The sequence below is a fragment of the Sinohyriopsis cumingii genome, chromosome 12 (assembly GCF_028554795.1).
Source record: "Sinohyriopsis cumingii isolate HCF-2022 chromosome 12, ASM2855479v2, whole genome shotgun sequence".
Lineage (NCBI taxonomy): Eukaryota > Metazoa > Mollusca > Bivalvia > Unionida > Unionidae > Sinohyriopsis > Sinohyriopsis cumingii.
Genome location: NC_142972.1, coordinates 71,094,225 through 71,109,154, shown reverse-complemented (window position 1 = coordinate 71,109,154; position 14,930 = coordinate 71,094,225). Strand labels below are relative to the sequence as shown.

General features: G+C 36.8%; 1 protein-coding gene across 2 annotated transcripts in view; it reads left to right on the top strand.

Annotated features, from left to right (window-relative positions):
• Positions 1-14,930, top strand: part of LOC149786719 (periodic tryptophan protein 1 homolog) — a 75,225-nt gene that overhangs the window by 40,730 nt on the left and 19,565 nt on the right. For both annotated transcript variants that reach the window (XM_089977220.1, XM_089977221.1), the window contains exons 11-12: positions 6,056-6,167; positions 6,843-6,933. In XM_089977220.1, the coding sequence (XP_089833346.1) occupies positions 6,056-6,167; positions 6,843-6,933 (203 nt within the window). The remainder of the gene's footprint in view (positions 1-6,055; positions 6,168-6,842; positions 6,934-14,930) is intronic.

Here is a 14,930-nt window from a genome sequence, read left to right as displayed (position 1 = left end):
TTTGGACAGATTATTTTCAGAATATCGAGTTTTATAGTAAGTTTATACTTTGGTCCCTGATTTTGATTTCGGATCCAGAATGCGGATCTCTTGATTGACGGAGCAAATTAACATTTTGGAATTCTGTTCCCATTGAATTATGTCTGGATAGCAAGGTTTCTGGATAAACGGAGTCCGGATTAATGAGGCTCCTCTGTTTATGCCTTCTCTGTTTTCACTAAAGGTGTATTTCTCATTTAATATGCATTGATTTAAGATGGTAACTGTGCCAATGAAGCACGTATTTTACCGCCTGCATTTATTAACACACACACACACACAATTTTGTTGGGGTACATGCATCATTTTCTTTAGCTGACCTGGTTGCTTATAACATGATTCAGTCGATAATATGGTCGGGTTCTATAGCTCCCAACTACCATGTTATAGCGGGTTCACACTGTATTTCAATGAAAAATAAGCTCTGGTTTCATTTATTGTTATAGAAAATCTTGTTTCTTACAGAAAATTATGATTTTGACACAAGATGATGTACAGATTGCAATTGGAGACTAGTGAAAATAGATGTGAGCTATGTAATCATTGATTATGTTCTGGTTTATTCAGTGTTGTATATAAAATTCTGAGCATGGAATATATAAACAATAAACAATTTTTCAAACATACAGTAGAACTTAGCTTCCTTTAACCATGTCCAGCTCAGAATTATCAGTTTATCAGAACCACCTGTGTGTGGTCCATACTTACAGATTTGGTATCATCTGAACTCAAGTCAATTTCAGCAGGGTCAAGTATTTAGGTACATCTTTTGAGTTTTCTTAATGAATGCTTCATCTGATTCAATATCAAAACTACAACCAAAAGAGTCCTTAAATATTTTGTTCAAGTAAATGAATTGAAAGTTTGGTTAGATGTAAAAGCTGTAGCAGACAATGCCCTATAGAATAGAAATACCAGTACAAATCAGTACAATCTTTACAAGTCTGTGTGAGTGGGGTGGGGGGCAGGGTTTTGCTAGGTATTATGGTTATGACTGGTATTATGTTATCATTTTGAATATTTTTCATTGATGTATATGTTAAAAATAATAATATGGTCACAGTTTTAAGTACAAAATATCTTGCATAAAGTTACACACAACCAGCAAAAACGACCAATTTGTGTAAGAATTTCCACTTTTGAGATTGTCTGCTTCAAAATTATACTTCTAACTGAAACTGAAATTCATTCACCTGCTAAAAATAATTAGTAATATGTAGTTTATAGATAACATTTTTAATTTTGTAAGTTTTTCTTTTCATTCAAAAGCCTGAAAAGACAGACCTACTTGGTCCTGTTGAACTACACTTTAGTTCAGCTAAACTCCTTTTAATATGAAAATTTTTGTGTTGTTTTCCAATGAATTCAAGAGAAATTAGGTGGTACTGTATGTCTAAAGTAATATTTGTTATATTCTAAGAGTTCAGGATATGTAACATTTATTTACAATGACAAAACAACCACAACATATTCCATAGAAATCAGTCTCACATGGATCTGTGTGTGGAATTAGCCAACATTGTCTCTAACTTTGTGTGGATATAGCCAACCTTGTCTCTAACTTTGTGTGGATATAGCCAACCTTGTCTCTTGTCTCTGACTTTGTGTGGATATAGCCAACCTTGTCTCTAACTTTGTGTGGATATAGCCAACCTTGTTTCTAACTTTGTGTGGATATAGCCAACCTTGTCTCTAACTTTGTGTGGATATAGCCATCCTTGTCTCTATCTTTGTGTGGATATAGCCAACCTTGTCTCTAACTTTGTGGATATAAGACTTTAATATTGATGATGTTTTGCCATTGCGGTATTAAAGCAGTGACTGTCTTATCTTGTTTATGCACATGAGAGAAAAACATCATTTTTTTCCTAAGTTTTAAGCAAGCAAGCGGCAAGTATTGTTCGAAATGCAAGCAAGGGGCAAGATAAATTTTACTTAACCTAACCAAGAAATTGGCATTTCTCAGTACTTATTAACTTGTATATACTTTACTTAAGGTTGTGTACTTATGATTTATTTTTATGACTAATGTAATAGTTTCATATTGTATTCAGAATTCTAAGTTTTGTTTCTATAAATGAAACCTTGCTTGAGTGCACCCACTCATACATTGTTTTTAGTAATGATATTGAGACATATCATTCAGTGACTACACATAATAGGTAAATATAAGTCACTATCATCCTATTATATTACTTTCAAGGATACATCAGTTGAAAGCTGTTATCTACTACATAATTAATAGATGATCAGATTCAAAATCTGATGATGAATTTGTCTTGGAGATTTAATGTAGTATGATGTTTAACATCTGTAGTGCTTGTTGTAACAGCAGCCATGTTGCTTTTGATGCAAACAGGTTGTCTAATAAAACTATGGGTACATGTTTACGATATACACTCAGGACTCTTTATTACATAAATTAGATTGTTCTATATTTCTGCTTTGAAACATAGCCATTCCTTGATCATTAGTGTTTGAGCATTTGCATGCACACTATCTGTGTCTTGTATATAAATGTTTATTCAAACCTTTCAGTAGCTTAATCAATCAGTGACATGAAGCCCTTGTATGCAAACAGAAAAATGTTAGCTGCATCTCTTGACTTGTTTTAGCAAATATATAAGCGTTAAAACATCATCTGCTTAATGAAGTGTAAGACAGACAGGTGATCTCACCTTGGATATAGAGACTGGTGCCAAATCCCATTTGTCAATTTCTGCTTCCACTCAGGCATAGCCAGTACACACCTTCAAGAGGCATAACAAACACCTTCCAATCTGTGCTCTTGATCATCCAAGATTTCTCATCTCAGGGATGAAAATGACGTTGATGTCTCACTGAAATTTTCTTCTTTCTATTGTCCATGATTATTTTCCATCTTGTTTGTTTTTCTGTTTCATTGTATGATAAGTAGCATGGCACCATTTTATTTCTCTATTTAAATGGTCAGCAGTCATTTGATTGCCGTTCAGTACTCTGTTTAAATGGTGAGTAATAATTGCAGTATTTGACAAATCCATCAAAGCTTTCAGAGCAGAGCTTGACATGGAGATTGTTTAGCTCCCATTCAGATCTATTTTTAACTGCACTTGGACCTCTCACATGTACATAGCTTACAGAGGAACCCAGCCCATTTTTGGAAGAAGAAGATTTGTATCTTTTCTCAAGTAAATGATATTGTATTCTCATGAATTAGATCATTTTTGTAATCTTCTATGACATTAATTTCATTTCTTGGCATCCACTTGTTTTGTTCTCTTAAATTACAGGTAACAGTTGTCAGGATTAGGTGTAAAAGGTTTAATCTATCTGAAGATAATCACCCCACCTGCATTACTTGTGCCTTTGCTGCATTCAGGCTGCACAATCATTGGATTCCCCACATTCATTGGATTCCCCACAATCATTTTAAAAATATAGTAAATTAAAATAGTTTTACCTTTTGCATCAAATGTACTACATCAAATGTACTACAGTCTCCTTTCCATAATGCTGTCAGTTTTGAAGACTGCACAATCGGTTTGGACTTGAAAGAGGTGTGATTTCATGTCCCACTCAAACGGCTTTCAGAAGTGGTGTGATTTGCCTATGACAGACAACAGATTCATTATATTTTGGAGCAAGACATGTTTATGTGTGTTACTTTCTTTCATTCTCAATCTCTTGTCAGCGAGAATATCTTAGACCTCGTACCCTTTCAAGATTCACTTGACTAGCACTGGACTCTATGTTCAAGTAAGAAGAATGTGTTCCCTGGGAAAAGGAGATTTGCTGAATTTATGCAATGGTAAGTTTTATGCCACTTTAATGCAAACCATTTGCTAGAGTATTCATTCGGCAACTGAGTTTTGCTCATCACAGCAGTGGATGTCTTAGTCCATGGTTGCTTTATTGGCAATAATTACATGGTCCATGTGGAGACCGAACCTTGAAAATTGGACCATCACTCTCAATCAGTAACCATTCGAGGTTGCATCATGAAGGCACTTTGGACTTACATTGGTGGTACCTCTGCAAACACATCCTCTGGCAATTATGCTTTGGATGTGAACACAGAGGACTTTGAGGAGCAAGTGTCCTACCTTTTCAGACTGACATAGGAATGTTATTTATATGCCCACATTATTGAAACGGATGTCGTTTTTTGAAAGTAACATTGGTGACTTCATGTGAATTGAGTTCTCGTTGTGCCCAATAACTTCACTTTGTTGCCTGATCTCAAACAGCAAAGTGGAGCAGGTACTTGGACCATTGTTTTCTTATTTGGGATTTTCTAAATTGGTGTCCTCAATGGCATTCTAGGTTTCAGTTTGACATATCCTAGGCTGGTTAATGTATTGGTTGACTTGTATTTCTGCAACCAGGAACTCATACAAACAGAATGGCCTTTTCATCCATCAGCTTCATGCAATACATGCTCGACTTAAGATGAGCATTAGTAATGCGGTGGAATGCCAACAGTCCCAGCCTTTGTCACACCAATCCAAGGCCCACTTGCCAGGTTAATTATTGCTCGCTATATTTTGGAATGGCCAAAGGTATACATATCTCTAAACACTTGAATTCTGAACATGATACAGGAACCAAAAGTCTTTAAGTCTCTTCAACCTGATTACTCTACTAAAATAAGGAATACAGGACCAACTGGGTCAGTATAGGAAAGCAATGAAATATAATCTCAGTGGTTCACACAAGGGTACTTCATTCCATTGGAGATGTCCATACCACATTAGCAAACTTTTCAGGCTCTTCAGTGAGAAACATTTAGTACCCATCACAGTTAAACTTACCATTCCACCATCACTAGCACACTGTGCTATGATAGAAGAGAGGATACTGTACAAAACAAATACCTGTCTGATCTTCAGTTTGTTTGGATTCCACCTGGCTAAAAAGAGCTAAAAGTTTTATCTGGGAGGGCTGGATTTGCAAGGTAGTAGTAGTTTTCCCAGGTTGTTATGATTGGGTAAGTATTTGCGAAGAACCATTTTACTATAAAAAAATAAGTTTCATCACAAAGTGGGAGAACAACTGTTCCAAGGACATATTGACCTTACAAGTCATAGGGCATCCTCCACTGTCCAAGTTAACGATGGGAGTACCAAAGATGAAACTTAACACTGTTAAGAAGGGGAATTTTGCAGTCAGCTAAGACTTCCAAGATATTCCAGTTAACAGAGTTCTCAAATTTTTGGCACACTGTACCACCACATAGTTTTCTTTCCATTCTGAGTATCAGTTCCTGGGCATTCACCAAAGCCATGTACATGGTCATGTGACACTTGAGAACCACCTCCACATCCTTGACATCAAATGACATATATAACATTCTCCACAAGTACAAAGTGAGCATTGTTTAGTATCAAGACAATAAATCATTTGTTTCTCTCTAAACAAGGACATATCTGATTTCATTCCATTCCAGCACTTCATCCATCGTGGTATGGAGTTCAGAAATGAATATGTTTCTGTCATGAACACATCTTGGATATTTTCTTCATGTTAACTGACTGACATCTGCTTGGAGAGTCAAACTTCATTGAGGGAATCAGAGTGCAAACTAATTTTCACTAATTCTGTCACATATAATCTTAAAGCTTTTTGGAGTAAAATATGTTTATTACACACATGATCTTAATATGGTCACTGCCTTTTTAAAAGTCCCTGAAAGAGTATGAACTTTCACTCAAGTAGGAACTGACAAATGACAGGAATTGAAACAATCCAAGGGAAGAGCACTCTCATCTCATTTCTGTGAAGGGAATAAAACTTGGCCAAAGCATTTGGTTCACATCTTTATTTAAATTGGAGGGCTGGATTTGTAAGGTGGTTGAAGGATTCTTAACATACTGTAATCAAGTAAGTATCATGAAAGAAATAGATTTACTCCAAAGATTTATTTCAAACAGAAATAGATATGTAGAAAATTTTCACATAATTAGTTCCAACATTTTGAAGGAATTGAATATCAAGTTTCAAACTAAATCATTGTAATTTCTCCATTATCACACAGCACGGTGAATGTTTTTGATTGTCGGAGTCCTGACACCAGCTTTAAATCCTGGATATTTGAAGGAGAGGTGGAGAGAGTCATCTGGGATCATTTTTCTCCATTCAACTTTTATGTAAGATAGCTTCTATATCTGATTTATAAAACAGTACAATACAACCGTGCAGTTAGAACTACTAATCCACCTGGAGTTTATGGTCTGAATTTGGAGGCAGTCTGCTTTTGGAGAACATTTTTGACTGACACGACCATAAGGCCAACTAAGCTTATGATGTGCTGAATCATTTGTGCTTTGTCTATAATTGCATATATTGTCAAAAAGATTTATTAAACTAGACTACTTTTCCATTTTTATAACAAATAACAAAAATAGGGTTGGTTTTAATTATATTTAATTGTTATTTGACAGGTTTTTTAAAATAGACTTTAACCTATCAAAGCTTAAATTCCTGGTATTGCCTTTTTAATACGATGGCAGCAGATTAGTCTGTAGGAATGGTATCATGTGTTCATTTGTTTAACTAAATATGATTTACTTTAAGTTCATTAAAAATAATTTGTAATATAATTTTCTACCTTAATGTTGTATCAAACAAAATGTTTCACTAATCTAAAACCTTGTAGAAATAAGGAGTTAAAGTTATTTAGATAAGTCACAAGGTGTGAATAGATATATCACCACATGAATATGCCCATGTTTGTAAGATGAGTCTAACATGAAAATGTTCTGAATAGGAATCGGTTTTATTGAAACAACAGCAGGTGTGCGTCTGTTTTTGTCTTTTTTCAGGCCAGTACAGATAGTGGACATCTCTACTACCTTGACTCTAGACAGGACAAACCTGTCTTCACACTCTCTGCACACAATGAGGCTGTTACTGGTAGGTAATCGGTCCTAATATTTAATTATTACATTTTTGTAATCGTGTTATTGCATATTTATCATTTACTTAATAATTAAATATAGAATTGTATCAGATAAATATTTCCTTTGTTTTCCATTGTTGCACTTTCCTCCAGTGTAAAATACATACTTATATAGAGCTTCCATTAATTGTCTGCTGGACATCAATCAAGCCATGGTGGTGTAATTTTCTTCCAAGCAACTCTCAGTAACAGCTAGGGGTGCCATGATTCATTGATATATCGATGCATCGATACTTTTGCTGAAACGATACCCATATTGATACAAGAGATGGAGAATCGATACAAAACCATACTTACCATATGTATGTTAGTTTAGTCTTCAGCAGTCATGAATTATTATTATTAGTTGCCTTGTTCTTCTGTAAAATTATAATCCATCTGAAAAAGCATTTGCAGTCAGAGGCACTCATGTTTATTAGTAAAGATGAAAAAGACTGTTTGAGAAAACCTATTTGTCATCAACAAGTTAACACAGTGACATGGTTCTTAATCTACCCCCCCCCCATTCCATGCTAATTATCTTAACCCAGGAGTATGTTCAACATATACTGTACATTCCAAACGTGTTCCACATGTTTAATGATGTACTTTACTCATCATTTAATAATGACTTTCACGCAAAGTTTCTACTTTGAATTGTTTCTTGACACCTTTAGTTGATCTGAAAGCTATGCTACTGGTGTGTTGCACGGTGAAATATGTTACATCGAATTCTCATTGTGGTTATTGCTTTTCCAGTCCAGGTTAAACAATAGCCACCAATCAGAAATCTACGTAGCTTATTCTCTGCATGACAAACAGGAAGTATTGGCAGAGCAAGAGAGAGACTTCAAGGAAAAGTTATTAGATATGTCAAGTACTTAAGTGGAGATGCTGTCAGAGTGTGCCATTGCATGAATCATGCAAAACCTTTACAAATTCTTGCTCAGTGAAATGCAAGAACTCCCATAAATTCATTGAAAGTCGTACATATGAAAATGAGTTCATCGGAGTATACATTTTTATTTAACTGTTCTCATCACGACATCTGTTTTTCAGATACCACATCTGGGTTCTTTAAGCACAACTTAAATGGTTGTAAAACTAAGTTTGATTAGCACAATGTGCCCAGGAATAAGCATTATGGTGAAGTTTTAACCATTCATGAAGAAAGCTTTGCAAAAGAATGTTTAAAATACAGGCTACCTGGAAAACCCAAAATGTCTGATTCCCAGCGTGGTTCATTATGATTTAGTTCGGCACATACTTGCTAATGACAGTGATAATGACAATTATTTTTAAAGTTATGAACTAGATCAGATTATTGGAGCTGGGAAAGCATTAATGGAGATACCAGTGAGTGATTTGGAGCCTGAAATGGTGTTATATAAGAGTCAGATGTACATGCTAGATGGACAAAAAATAGATGGCATGACCCTTTCAGTGGTATGTTGAAATTAAATGCTCAAAGGGCAGAATACTGAGCCTATTTAAAATGCAGACAGTTTAAAAGTATAATACGATTTTCTTTTTCTTTTTTTCATTAATCAATTTCACCATGTGGATCATATGCTACAAAACCATTTACATATATCCATATCAGGGTTAAGATAAATTGAATAAAAATAAGGGTAAAAAATGAAATTAGTAAGTAAAGATATTTATTTTAATTCCTCTTTCTGCACAAGCATTGATGGACTAAATACAGCATTATGGAACAGATAAGAAATTCGGCATAGTAGTTAGTAAACTACAGATTTAACAAAGGAAGTTTATTTTGGTGAAAAATCCTATTTTGGAGCAGATGTATCCAAACAATAATATCTGTGAGCTCTGGAATTTGTACATAATAGTCACAGAGATCAGTTTCCCAACATTCAAGCTGACAGAGCTAACAGTGTATATGCACCTTCAGAAAGAAGCAGAGAACTATATTGATACAGAGAAAAGGTGCAGAGTATGCTTATAATTAACAGGCTAATGCTTATACAGCTAGAAGTGGCATCTGTCAAATCTGTCCTTAACTTGTACATGGGGAACAACTGTGTAATCTCCCTTTTTTATGCAGAGATATTTGACCAGTGAATGAAGACACTGATGGAACAAATGAAATTAGCATAGAACAAATTGTAGAATAGGACTGGGTGTAGTCAGTAGTTTTCCTTCTTCGGTGGCCTAGTGGTTAAAGTGTCCGCCTCGGATGTGGGAGTTTGTGGGTTCGATCCCTGCTGAGTCATACCAAAGACTTAAAAAAATGGTACTGACAGCTACCTCGCTTGGTGTTCAGCATTAAGAAGTTAGTGTTAGGACTGGTCGGCCTGGTGTCAGGATAATGTGACTGGGTGGTACATCATGCTATATGTATGTGGCATGATGACCCAGTGCTAGACATCACTATAAACTACACACTGCAGACATCGTAGCGATATGACTGAAAAATTGTTAAAGCTGCATTAAAAAGTCCAAAACACACACACACACTCTCTTCATTAAGAAATACAAGTACGTGTGGCTGCAGCAGTCTTTTGCATCTGCAGGAAGTAAAATGTGGTAGATTTAGTTGGTTTTCAACCTTATTCCAGTGCCCGGATTTGTTCTAGATGAGATTTTCTTTGCACGAGGATATTACATTATTTCTTCTGTTTTGAAGATAACATCATAATGTCTTCCAAGTGTAACTGAGACATGGAATGGGTAATAAAATGTTTTCAGATCATTCATGTTGTACAAGACAAAGGGAGCTAAATGGAGCCACCATTAAATGGCCTTAAACATTGAATAAAACTCACTGCAACCAATAGGTAGTCTGTTTGAAAGTATTGTTGTTATCTTTTCATTGATGATAATTGCATATAAATATAGGATAACTATGTCTGTCTGTCATCTGTATACTTTAAATACGACCAGAATGTCTAAATAAAAGGGCACCACCTACCTTCCAAAGATATAAAGACCATCAAGTTCATATGTGTATCGATATGTATCATATTGCAGGCTGCATATCATAAATCATATTGATAAGCAGCACAGGTGTATCATTTCACCTCTATTAACAGCTAGATTTCATGCATGTAGGCCACGAATCAAAGGTATTGCTGTGCCAGAAGATGTCAGCATCTGATATATATTTGTTTTCTTTAGTATGAAAACAGATGATTGTGGTAATTCCATTGCAACAAAAATATCCTATTACAAGCTACTGTTTCTTCTTCGAGTATGTTACCCAATCATAATACCTTAGGAGAACTACCACTACCTCACAAATCCAGCCCTCCCAGATACTACTTTTAGCTAAAGAGTGCTAAAAGTTGTCTGCCGACCTATCTGACAGTCGGGCAGAGTGATCTTCCCTTACATATAAGACTTGGCAGCACAGTGTAAGAATATCCTAGTTATTACTTCCACTCATGCCAAGAAGCAAGCTCTCATCATGAGAGACTTCGCAACATGGAAGATATATCACTACAAGTTGTTGGGAGTTTTTCACTTCTAAGGAATGTATACTCCATCTATATTTCCAACTTTTTCTCTCTTTCTATGATGACAAAGTTCTGCTTTTACAAGTTGCCACACTTTGTCATCATCACACATTTATTTAATTGCACATGGAATCTATGCAACTTCAGTCAGTTTGTGCTATACTTATTTATACATGCAAGTCTCTAGTGCTCATATAGCTCCTATATATATGTAATTCCTTTACAAACAGTTACATAATGGCTAGTTCCTATCCAAGGCTTTCATAGCATCCGGGTGCCAGTTTTAATGTATATACTTGAACGAGTGGTCTCTGGGCCTTTTTCCCTACAAGTAATGCCTCATAATGGATTTTGTCACACCTTCTGAGTTCATCTCTATAACGGTATTTCTTCTGTTCTGGTCAGACATGTGCAGGTCAGTGCTCAGTACATGGATTATTTAGTCACCACCTGTGTATGCATGTTTCTATCAGTGAACCTTGAGTCATTTTTATATGCATAACTTAAAATCAGATTTATCAAGCACTTACTTGCTCGCATGTGTAACCTATGCTATATAGGTTTAGACTATATTATTTACATGTGTGCATGTCTTTATGCTCTGAAGAACTCTTTATATATGTATAATTTTGTCTTTTTTTGTATATGAAGGTGAGTTCTTATACCATGGTACTTTTAGCCTTGGGACACCATGCTTCAATGATTCTACCTGCACAGGCCATCTTTGACCTTACCTACAAGTAAGCATTGTAATTGGCATTGTCTATCTCTTTTTCCAGGTAACCATCATTTGGTATAGCTGTGCACCCCTACAGTTTTCAAATGTCACATGTAGGCACATATATTTATAAACAAGTGGTATTGTCATTAGATTTTATCCATATGCTTCCTTGCTTCATTAGACTTATCAATTTCTGGGTCAACCTTTTAATGATTTAGCTCTGCATGGATATTACATTCTAAGACAGGTGCAGAGCTACAACTTTATCCATTGTGCTGTATTTTGTCTTACGGATTAGAACTGTGGGCAAAGTGCAAACAACGTACAGCTCAGACTGAAGACATCTCCAGTCTGCAAGTTGATTTTTTCCTCACTGTGAAGTTTTATGGGAACAAATGAGATAATTAAACTTTCCCTTTAGCCACGATGCGCTGGACATTGACACACTCAGAAGCAGCTCCTGCAACCAAGTCACCCCCACAGGACTCATAAATTTCGGAACTCCCACTTTTTGCCTCCCTAGGGTCCAACTTGGTTCATCCAACAGAATGGGACAGAGCTAACAAATAGCCAAGTTCCCTCTCATTCAGCAGTCATAAGGACAGGTTGCATGGATTAAATATACCATAACCTATCCCAACTGATGATCTTAACAACATACTCCTCACACTGATGGCCTATTTCTGTTGCAACTGGCCTAGGCCATATACTAAGGATCATGAATAGCCAAACATCAATATTACAGGCTTAATGAATAACTGCCCAGGCTGCCAGTATGTTGAACCTGACTTTTGCAGACATGTGCAGGAACCAGTGTAAGTCATACCACCTCATGAAACTCATTTGGCATGATACCACGAGTAGATCCTCAAGCTCCAACATAAGTAGCTTCACAGTTTCTATACACTCTGCCACATGGGGTTCCGAGTGGTCTAAAGTGCTCACCATTACGGATCATTGCCATCTCACCTCTGCGTATGTTCGAGTCTCAGGTTTCGCTTATGGGTATGTGAGAAAGCTTGCCAGTAGCTTGTGGGTCGGTGGTTCTTTCTGGTGTATTCCAGGGTTATTCCTCCACCATTAATACTGGCCGCCATGTATAGCCTATCTTGTGCTGAAAAATGTTGTTAAAACCCACAACAACAACAACAACAACAACACTCTGCCACAAGAAGAGTCTCTTTACTCAGAGACTGTCTTAAAGTCATGGTTTCTAATTCAGGGCATTCTACAAGTTTAGTGAGTGACAGACCTCGTTCCTCTTCACCAGATAAGTCTCATGTGTTACAGGGGATCATAGCCTCACTCCATACAACCAAAATGATGTTGCTTGGTCCACCAGTACCATCATCTGTTCTACCCATCACAAGGGCATGGGAAGATTCTACCTTCCGAACCTCCATTGAGGACGTTTTTTCACCATGAGATCTTTGTCCTTCTCTGACTCCATCAACAGCATGCACCAGCACTCCCACATTTGTTGATCTTATGATGAATGGAAGGTTCTGACTTTAGTTAGGATCACAGTCTGGGAGAGTTATGTACTTTCTGGCCCGCCTCCATCATCATTTCATCGGCAGTTCTAAAATTTGCACTTGCACTAGCTTTTTATTCAGAATCCCCAGCATTGACAGTGATTTTGCCGCATTGGAGATGACATTGCCACACTCCATACGCATGGAATGGATGGCCTTTATTGACCTGTACAGTTAGTAAGCAACATCATTACCATGACTTCGTTGTTCAACTTTTATTCCATCTGGCTATCTTCCAACCAACGGAACATAGCTTATCTTCTACTTAGAATACCTCAGGGCATGCACGGGGGTCAGTCTCAAGCTAAGAGCACTGCCGTTATCCTCTACCTTCTGTTTAACGTCTTGATGGATGAAATACATTTACAAGCTGGCAAGGAGACACATTTCCCTCCCTTTGCAACCATAGTGTCAATACAGGGATATTAGTGGGAATGAACAAAAGGACCCAAGGACCACTCATAGGACATGAACCTCTGAAAGCTGTCCTATCAAAACTCCAACAATTTCATACCATGCGGATATAGCACTGAGGGGGTGCTATCATTCATTCCACACCATTTTCTTGATCCCATTGACAAACATCTGGTCATCGACCTAAGCACCCTCAATCCATTTATTAAACCCCTTGGTTTGCACTGGAAAACCACAGAGCTTTTTGAACGATATACATGTGGGAGACTTTTGCCATCACTGTGGGCTTAACAGGTGCATACATTCATGTCTCTATTCATAAGACTCCCGGGACATTCCTGCGATCTGCCTACAACATCATCTATCAGTTCAGGGCACCCCAATTGAAGCTCACTGTCAGCCCCAGGGTCTACCCTCATCTGAGGATTGAAAGGCTGGGAAGCCCACCCACTACCATCATTACTGGATGCCAGCAGTGCATGCTCTCCCCATGAATGACATCTTCATATAAAAAATTCTGGAGAGGACAGCCATTGTGAAACCCTTTCATTGTGGGCAAGAACATTTAGATGGCAAGGAGTTCTCATTCTGTTGGACAACTCTACAGTGGTGACTTATCTCAACAACAATGATTATCTCAATCCTACAGTGATAATTTATCTCCAGTAAGGAGGACCCCTGTCCCCAGACATTTGCATCATGTTGCGGGACTTAACAAGGAGGAACTCAATCCCACAATGGTGATTTATCTTCGACAAGGAGGACCCCAGTCCCCAGACCTTTGCATCATGGTGTGGGACTTATCTCAGACAACAAGGAGGAACTCGATCCTACAGTGGTGATTTATCTTCAACAACAAGGAGGACCCCAGTCTCCAGACCTTTGCATCATAGTGTGGGACTTTTCAAACAACAAGGAGGAAACTCAGTCCTCCGGTGGTGATTGTGGCTTTGACATTTTGACTTTTCATGCAGCTTTGCCTTTGTGACTTTTCTCCCTTTTTTTTTTTGGTACCAAAGAATGAAATATATCAGATATTAACTCCATAAAGAAAATTTTATTTATTTTCATTATAGGATAATACATTCTTAAACCAAGGTGAAGTTTCTCTGGTTTAGGTGTTTACTATTACCTTCTCAGAAGTGTAATATTTGTTTTACTATATCATACTTCCGTTAGCAGTCATTCTAGTGACTGTACCAGACGTTTCTGTAACAGTTTGAAAATGGAATCCTGGACCAAATTTCTTCAAACCCAGAGAGCCAAATATAGAGAAAATTGTGTACTGATTTTTAAAACTGAGGTTCTATCACCAAAAACTGAAGGTGATGGGAGCATAGACTGTTAGTGCTAAGAACTCTTTGTACACACATCATTTCACTAAATCAACATTCTTTAATGTTGCACTTTGCTTTACATATTAATGTAGTGTTACCTGATGCTTTAGCTATTGTAGGAAAATGAGTGTACCTTCATGATAATAAAAGAGACATCTGTTTAATTCTTGTGAGCCAATCTGAGTTTAAGAAATATAAAAGAGGGATAATAACAAAAAAATGATGAAACATCAAAATATTTATTCTAGCAATGTCAGCAGAACTTTAAATTTAAGTGATGCTCTTGGAACTTTTCTTCTTCAGTTGTTATAAGCTTGGAACATTATACATTTATTTGAAACAATATAGAACCCTTTCACATGCTTTTAATATTGTTCATGCATAAATTTTGTCCATCTTGTCATTTCCCTTGAAAGCTTACACTAAATCAGCCTTCTGTGAGCCATGTCGGGTTTCATTCTTTAAGGTTTCTGTATTACCATGACA